An 8,627-nucleotide genomic window follows, 5' to 3' on the forward strand; every position below is an offset into this window, starting at 1 on the left:
TGTGTTTTTAGAGGTCGGTGAAAAGCAAAGTCTATTAAAAGACTCCAAGGATCTCCCATCTGTTGATAAGATAAAGGTGTCATCCATCTTGGTCCCCACAACCACAGGGAGTGGGGGAGAAGTCTGTGACATATGGCCTGACAGCCACATCAACCCCTTTACTGCAGCCCATGGATGCCCTCACATTCCCATCCCTAGGGTAGGCTCTGCAGGGAGAGCAGCGGGGTAGCAACCGGTTTCATTCCCACCTGGGCTGGGCCACTCTCGACCTTGACCATTGCCTGCATTTTTGACGAGGACTCAGGGACAGTTTCTTCCATGACGTGATCAGTTTCCAAGTGCAGGCTCTCAGCAATTAAAAGGACCGGAGCTGAGCAGACCGGGGGCGTCTCAAAGTGATGCTGAGGGCCAGGGCAGCCATGCGGATGGCAGGGTCCCGGCTGTCCCTGCGAGGGACGCGGACACTGAGCACCAGGGCAGCTGTGTCCCCCAAGATGGTGCTGCCCTTTGAAGCCATCCCGCAGTGCCCCGGCTCCAAGTGGCTGCAGATGCTGCAGATGTGGAAGAAGCAGGGCTATGAGAACCTTCACCTGGAGATGCACCGGAACTTCCAGGAGCTGGGGCCCATTTTCAGGTACAGGCCTGCCTGGCCACCGGCTGGGTGCTTTGCCAGGCAGCCAGGACTGCCAGTGCCCAGGGCAGCCTGTACTGAGTGTTCTTAGGGAGCCAGGGAGCAGTGTCGGGCCCGATGGGGGGACTGTGGTTGTTCAGGAGGACTGGGCGCAGGCTGGGCTCAAGACCAAGCAGTGGGCCAGGAGGGGCTGCCTGTGGGGGTTTAGCGTGTGGGACCCCATTGAGGTGCACCCCCAGCAGGCTCTGTGCTCGCCTGCAGATACGACATGGGGGGACGACAAGCAGTGTCTGTGATGATGCCAGAAGATGTGGAGCGGCTGCATCAGGTGGACACCCAGCAGCCCTGGCGGATGCTTCCAGAACCCTGGGTGGCCTACAGACAGCACCGTGGGCAGAAATGCGGCGTGTTCTTGCTGTGAGTGGGCATTTAGGATGAGGAGGGAGGTGGGAAGGGCAGCCTGGACAGAGTGGACCCCCAGCACACCTCTGTGTGTGTTTGTATGCATTCTCTGAGCACTGCACACTGTGAGCCCTATCCACGTATACATTGCCACTAGCAGGCGTCAGGAAAAGGGAAAGACGGTAATCTCCTGGGAACTTAGGGTCCCTGAAGGTGGGAGACCATGTTGGCCTTTACTCTCCTTCCTCTGGTGGTCAGCACGATGCAGGCTGTCTTCGGGGATGGCTGGTGGTGCCGACGCAGCAGTAGCAGCTTGCTCAGGGAGGGTACGAAGGGAGGGGTGGGTGGGCCAGGGTCCATGCAACGACCAGAAGCCCAGCTTAGGGAGGGGCCTCGGTCACCACATGCTTAAACACTGGTGGTCACCACCTTATATATTCACAAGCCACCTGACAAAAGCATCACGCAGGGATAGGCACTGAAGAATCTAAAATGGTGTACTGACCACACAGATAAAATAATGATATTTTTGGGCTAATGAATGATTTAAATGTATTGCCTGAAACAGAGGCAGATACAAAAACAAGAAAACAAACTCCAATTCAGAACATTTTGAATAGGCTTTCGAGGCCAAATCTGGAGGTCCTAAAGGTTTGTCTCTAACAACAGAACAACACAACTCTAGTTTCTCCACTTTCACCAGCAGAGTCTCCAAAAACAAAAACCAAAAGGAAACTACTCCCCAAGATTGTGATTTCGTTGATATCTTTTGGGAGGCTGGCTAAGCAGGAGTGCAGCACGCACCCTCCTCAGGATTTGTTCCTTTATACATTTCTGACATTCTCTGCACTTCAGAGGCTGGCTCTCTGCAGGGAAATGGGGTTCTTGTTGGTGGGTCGAGGCACTTGAAGTTCATCAGCCCACTTCCTTCCTGCTTCCAGAGTGTCTGGGCAGAACCCGCTGATGACCCACTTAGCACTCCCTGCCTGGGGCTCACTGCTTTTCATGTGGCCATCCAGCCCTCTCCTGGGCGTCTTCAGTGTGCTGCTAGGCTGCCCTGAGTTCATCTCACAGGGAAGCCGCTGGGCCTCCCGGAGTTCATATCCACATTCTTCATCTGCTTGAGGAGGCTGTTAGCCATCATACACTCATGCACCCCCCATGAGCCTCGGGCCTCCTGCTGCATTGAGACACCCACCCTGCATCCAGTGTGCGTGGGAGAGCCGCCCGCATCGGCCCTGCTTTACTGGTTTCCCATGGGGATGGGAGAGGCATTAACGAGGGGCCTGCTGCACGCTGGGGCAGCCCCAAGCTCTTCTCCCACCCTGCAGGAATGGACCCGAATGGCGCTTCAACCGCCTGAGGCTGAACCCAAACGTGCTTTCACCAAAGGCCGTGCAGAGGTTTATTCCCATGGTGGACACAGTGGCCAGGGAGTTTGTGCAGGTCCTGCAGCAGAAGGTGCAGCAGAACGCCCGAGGCAGTCTGACACTGGACCTCCAGCCCAGCATCTTGAACTACACCATAGAAGGTGGGGGCAGGGAGGGAGGGTGCGGGCAGCTGGTGGCTGGCAACAGGACTGCGTCCCCACAGCAGGTCTGTCCTCTCGGCAGCCAGCAACCTTGCCCTTTACGGGGAGCGTCTGGGCCTGCTTGGCCACACCGTGAGCTCCGAGAGCCTGAGCTTCCTCCGTGCCCTGGACACCATGTTCAGATCCACCATGGAGCTCATGTTCCTGCCCAGGAGCTTGTCCCGCTGGACCAGTACCCACGTGTGGAGGGAGCACTTTGAGGCCTGGGACCACATTGCCCACCATGGTGAGGCCCGGGAAGCCACATCCAAGGCCCCTACCTTGGGAAGGGTTTGGACATCATGGTGCAATGGATTACTCCTGCTCCAGCCACAGAGCTGGCTAGAGGCTGTGCTGGGCTTGCTGACCTGAGACTTTATGATGGACTAAGGAGAGCCAAGGAGTGGGAATGGAGCAGGGAGAAGGAGTGGGAACAGAGCAGGAGAAGGGGTGGGAATGGAGCAGGAGGAGGCTCTGCTAAAGAGGAAGGCTTGTTGTTTCCTAAATTCTGTAGCCAAGCAACGCATGCAGAACATCTCCAAGGAACTGAGAGTTGACCGCGATGGACACTACAGGGGCATTGTGGCTGAGCTGCTGCTGGATGCAGAACTGTCACCTGATGCCATCAAGGCCAACTCCCTAGAACTCACTGCAGGCAGCGTGGACACGGTCAGGCAGAAATCAGCCCACCTTGGCGGGGAAGCCCACCTGAGGCATGGGTGTTGTCCCCCAAACCAAGGCCGCCAGCAGCCTCTGTGTCTTCTGGAGCCCTGTTGTCCTCAACTACAGGCAGTCCTTCCAGATTCCTGCAGAGGGACCTTGACCCGGGGGGGAGGAGAATGCAGCCTCTGAGAGGCCAGACCTGGGAGGGAGTGAGCCAGGGTGCAGAATAAAGAGATGTGGAGTCAGCTGGGTGCATGGCAGAGGCTCCTCCCAGGAAGGATCCCTGCCCTTGGGTGCTCAGCTCTAGGGGAGGCAGTCATGGCAGCAGGAGGACCCTGAATCCCTGAGGGTGGCATCAGAGCCCAGGACCGAGTGGGTCCAGATGACCAGTTGCTGTGGGCAGGGATGGGAGGAGGCCACCTTTGTATCAGGACATAGCAGAGTACCTGTGCCACGGAGACCCCGAGGCTGCCCAAGCCAGGTGTGTGTTTGATCAGGCCCCTTGCTGCTGCTGAACAGACCAAGCAGAACTGTGGGCATGTGATGGGCCCTTTAGGCCAGCCCAGGGAGGCCAGGACACAGGGGCTGTGACCATCGCAACTCGGGATTCCACAAGCCCCTTTCCAGGGGATTCTGAGGAGAGGAGAGACTCTTCTAGTTGTAGAAGAGGTTGAAGTTCGAATCGTGCACAGGCTGGGGCAGAGTGAGACTCTGGCTGGGATGGGCCTCCATTCCCAGGGATGCAGGAATAAGACCATGAGTTCATTAAGGGGATGCCCTGGGATGTCTGCCTGATGGATATTACCATCTCAGGAAGGTGGTTACACTTGACATGGGACATGAGCAAACCTTTGGCTGCTGTCAGAGCCTGAGCCCTGTGCATTGGACTCTTGCAGACTGCACTGTCCATCCTGATGACAATCTTTGAGCTCGCCCGGAACCCCCCTGTGCAGCAGGCCCTGCGCCAGGAGAGCCTGGCAGCCACCGCCACCATTGCTGCCAATCCCCAGAGGGTCTTCTCAGACCTGCCCCTGCTGCGGGCAGCCCTCAAGGAGACCTTGAGGTGGGTCCTGGCCAGTTGGCTGCCCCAGCTGCCCTGCCCTTTGACCTTTGGATTGGCAGGATGGGGAGGGACATGGCACCCTGAGTGCCCTGATGGTGCTCCTGCCTAGGCTGTACCCGGTGGGTTTGACTGTGGATCGAAAAGTGAGCTCAGACATGGTGCTGCAGAACCACCACATCCCCGCTGGGGTGAGTGACCCCTCACCTTCTAAGCTTGAACTCCTCCCACACTGCCTTCAGCAGAAGCTGACATGACCTCTGCCCTGTCCACAGACACTTGTCCAGGTGTATCTCTATTCACTGGGTCGCAACCCTGCAGTGTTCCCGAGGCCTGAGCGCTATTACCCCCAGCGCTGGCTGCACAGAGGCCCAGGTCGAACCTTCCAGCATGTGGCCTTTGGTTTTGGGGTGCGCCAGTGCTTGGGGCGCCGCCTGGCAGAGGTGGAGATGCTGTTGCTGATGCACCACGTGAGCTGGCATGGGGAGTCTGGGAGTGGAAAGGGTCGTGGGTAAATGATCTTGGTGTGGGTTGGGGTCAGGGGTGTCTCTGCTCACTCCTTGGGCCATGGGCCACACTTCCCCAGCAGCAACAGCTTATTGAGGACTTGGGATGCTCAGTGAGCATAAGCAGCCATGCCTCTGTCCTAGGTGCTGAAGTCCTTCCTGCTGGAGACACAGTCCCAAGAAGATATGACCATGGTCTACCACTTTGTCATGAAGCCCAGCAACTATCCCCTGGTCACCTTGCGTCCTGTCAACTAGTCACCCCTCTGTAGGGCCCCACTCTGCTACCTGCCTCCCTCTACTGGATTCACACTGCCACCCCTGAGCACCCTGCCTAAATCCAACCCCAACAAGGTGCCAGCCTGCCAGACTTGGCTCAGCAGAGTGGATCAGGACACCCTGGTGGCAGGTTCTGGCCTGCAGCAGGCAGTGCCCTCGGTGTGTGACCTCATCCCTTTTGGTAGGGCTCCTGAAGTCTCCTGAGACCTCCCGTGTGTTGCCATCTCACTGTTCTGCCCTCTGCCATGCCTGTGTGTGGTGGTGGAGTCCTGACAGCCATTTACAGGGAGAAACCAGCATGTCAAGGGAGCTGACAGTGCCCAGCTCTCTGAGGTCAGTCACATGGCTGCACCTCACGTCCCGTGCTGTGGGCCTCGCTGTCAGCCACTAGTGCTGTGCTGGGGCTCAGCTCCTGAGCTTGCTGACGGCCTGGGGCCTCACATGCAGGTAACTGCTGGCAGTCATCTTGGGTTTGTGTCCAGGCAACAGCACGGATAGACTGGGTTTCCCACTCTCCTGGTGGCTCTGCTCATAGGTGCCTGTGGTCAACCTAGGAGGACAAGGCATTAGAAACCACCATGGGGGCACAGGGAGGCAGCTGTGAACTCATGCAAGGCGAGTCTGGGCATTCTGGCCAGCTGAGGGCCAGCTAGGGACCAGGAGGCCCACCCAGCTCCACCCTTCTCCTCCCCTTCAAACCCTCTTCCTGTGCACTGTAGGAGGACATGACGTCCCCAACACAGGAGACCAGTGTGTGTGATCACGTGTCCTGACCCCCAGTCTCTGCACAAGGTTAGATGTCATGGTCAGAAGCAGCCCTCCACATCTCCTGTTAACGTAGTTGCCTTGCTTGCTTCATGGAAAGTCCTCTAATAAAGCTTTACCACGTGCTGGTGTGTATGTTGTCCCAGGCCACTCGTCCGCAGGTATCTCTCTCTCTCGTATGTGTACATGGTACATTCATCTTCCTTAACTCTTCGTTCCATGTGTTCCTAAATACCACTCTGCTGCCACAGACAAGTTTGTGGAGGACTCCTATATGATTCTACGCTACTGTGTCCCATCGCTTTTCCTGTGTGTGACATGTGTGTCTGTGATGTACGCTTCTGTGTCCCATGCATAATTGGAAATGGCACTGGAGTTGCTTGTGTCAGATATTCTGGCTTTGCTATGGTCTAGGCAGGCAGTTGTCTCAGGGTCACGAGTATGGAAGCTACACTTCCCCTGCTGTGTAATACTTTTCACCCACTCGTGTCTCTCCATCACTAGGTAGGATTTGGGGTAGGGGGTGTGGTGCCTGTGGTGGCTGATTCTCCTCTCTCCAGTGTGATGACCGGTTCGGCCTTTTGGCTGCCTGGGCACAGTTGGTTGGTTGGCCTTCATTCTCTCTCTCTCTCTTCCCCCGGGGGCAGTGTCTGTCCTGCTTGCACACTCAGAACAAGTGTGCCTTTGGGCACAATGCATCAATCTCTCTCCCTTCCCTCTTTAGTCTGTGTTGCAAGGTTTCTTCCGTTTCTCATGGTCTACACTTGTTTATACCTTGCTGGTGCCTGTGCTTAAGGTGCTTCTAAGTAAAAGGCAAGAACAGGACAAATCCTGGACCACAGCACTTGGCAACCACAAAGGGACACAAAAATGCAAAGTGTTCAATTTAATGAAGTTGCTATAGAGATATGGCAGGGGCCTGGCGCAATTGCGTAGTGGTTAAAGTCCTCACCTTGCATGCACCAGGATCCCATATGGATGCCGGTTCTAGTCCTGGTGGCCCTACTTCCCATCCAGCTCCCTGCTTGTGGCCTGGGAAAGCAGTCGAGGACGGCCCAAAGCCTTGGGACCCTGCATCAGTGTGGGAGACCCAGAAGAGCTCCTGGCTTCTGTCTTTGGTTTGGCTCAGCTCCAGCTGTTGCAGTCACTTGGGGAGTGAAGCATTGGAGGAAAGATCTTCCTCTCTCTCTCTCCTCCTCTTTGTATATCTGCCTTTCCAATAAAAATAAATAAATCATTAAAACAAACAAAGAATCTGTGAAAAAAGAAAAGAAGATATGGCAGCCCATTGAGGCCTGGAAGGACTTCTGTCACCGTAGCAGAGGAGGGAGATTGCCCAGGGAAGCAGGTGAGATGTGTGGGAGGGAGGACCAGTGAGGGAGCGTGTTGCGGTGAGCAACGACTACTGAGGGACTTCCATTGACAAGGCTATTGTACTTGCTTGTAAGTGAGGGGGCTAAGACCGAGTGGCTCAGAGGGGGGAATGGGGGGAACTTGAAGGGTCAGACCAATGCACAAAGCAAGGTGGAACACCTGAGCTGGGCTAGTTAGCATTGACACTGCTGACTACCACTCACTGGCTCACACTAAAGCTAGGGCTGGGGGCCCATCTGGCAGAGCTGGAACACAGAATTCAAAACACTTGCTATAAAACTTCTTGTCAACAACGAGAAGCACATCATACAGGGGTTCAAGGAATTGAAGAAATGTGTCATACTGGAAATGAACCAGATGAAAGCTGATATATCAGAAATGAAGAATACAGGAGAGCAAATTAAAAACACAGTGGAGAGTCTCCAAAATAGAATGAAGGAGGCAGAAGAAAGAATCTCAAAATTAGAAGATATTTCCTGTCACCAGGGGTAAACAAAGCAGAGCTGGACCAGGCCAAAAAAAGTATTCAAGGAATTGAAAGACACTATTAAAAGGCCAAATATGAGTTACGGGAGTCCCAGAAGGCACAGAAAGAGAAGTTGCGATTAAATGTGTATTCAATGAAATATTAAGGGAAATTTTTCCTAATCTAGAGAAAGAATTGGAAACAACATCCAGGAGGGCACAGCACTCCCAACAGGCTTGACCAAAAGCAAGCTTCATCATGACCCATGATCATCAAGCTCTCTTCAACTGAACATAAGGAAAAGATCCTTAAATGTGCTCATGAAGAAAAAATTCAACTGACACATAAAGGAATGCCAATTAAACTCACAGGAGATCTCTCACAGGAAACTCTACAGGCAAGAAGAGAATGGAGCAGCATATTCTAGATTCTGAAAGAAAAAAATTGTCGACCCCGGATAACGTATGCAGAAAAGTTTCCTTCGTCTTTGAAAATGTCATAAAAATCTTCCACAGTAAAGAAAAGTTAAAGGATATGCCTCTTCCAAACCTGCCCTACAAATGATACTTCAAGATATTCTCTTGACAGAGAAGAGGAATAGCACCCACCGAAACCAAAGACAAATATGAAGAACATCCCAGTAAAATAACAGAAGACTAAGTCATGAACAACCCATTGATAAATGACAGAACCAAATTATCACCCATTCATATTAACCTTAAATGTAAAAGGATTGAACTCATCAATCAAATGGGTTAAAACAAAACCCAGGGAGCTTCCAGGATGGGGCGTCTCATGCCTGGATCACACACACCAGCCACCATGTGCACGTGGTGAGATGCTCCCAGGCAGCCAATGTGCCATTTGGCACCAGGCTCTGGCTGCTGCTGCCCGGCCAGGGAGCTCTGGGG

The 8,627-nt window shown here is 54.1% G+C and overlaps 1 protein-coding gene across 1 annotated transcript; it reads left to right on the forward strand.

Annotated features, from left to right (window-relative positions):
- Positions 1-398: 398 nt before the first annotated feature.
- On the forward strand, positions 399-5,090 carry LOC121163853 (cytochrome P450 11B2, mitochondrial-like). Its single transcript, XM_040991574.1, has 9 exons — positions 399-634; positions 893-1,048; positions 2,365-2,564; positions 2,647-2,850; positions 3,118-3,272; positions 4,163-4,329; positions 4,439-4,517; positions 4,602-4,796; positions 4,977-5,090. The coding sequence occupies exons 1-9, from the start codon at positions 399-401 to the stop codon at positions 5,088-5,090; spliced, it is 1,506 nt and encodes a 501-aa protein (XP_040847508.1).
- The last annotated feature ends 3,537 nt before the right edge of the window (positions 5,091-8,627 follow it).

The sequence above is a fragment of the Ochotona curzoniae genome, unplaced genomic scaffold (assembly GCF_017591425.1).
Source record: "Ochotona curzoniae isolate NIBS_2020 unplaced genomic scaffold, NIBS_Ocur_1.0 contig_65, whole genome shotgun sequence".
Classification (NCBI taxonomy): Eukaryota; Metazoa; Chordata; class Mammalia; order Lagomorpha; family Ochotonidae; genus Ochotona; species Ochotona curzoniae.

What these genes read in the sequence shown, in the direction of transcription:
- LOC121163853 (XM_040991574.1), top strand. Translation starts at nt 399, where the DNA reads ATGCTGAGGGCCAGGGCAGCCATGCGGATGGCAGGGTCCCGGCTGTCC. An exon ending in CTTGAACTACACCATAGAAG is followed by an intron (nt 2,565 to 2,646) that starts GTGGGGGCAGGG and finishes TCCTCTCGGCAG; the next exon opens with CCAGCAACCTTGCCCTTTAC. An exon ending in CTGCAGGCAGCGTGGACACG is followed by an intron (nt 3,273 to 4,162) that starts GTCAGGCAGAAA and finishes GGACTCTTGCAG; the next exon opens with ACTGCACTGTCCATCCTGAT.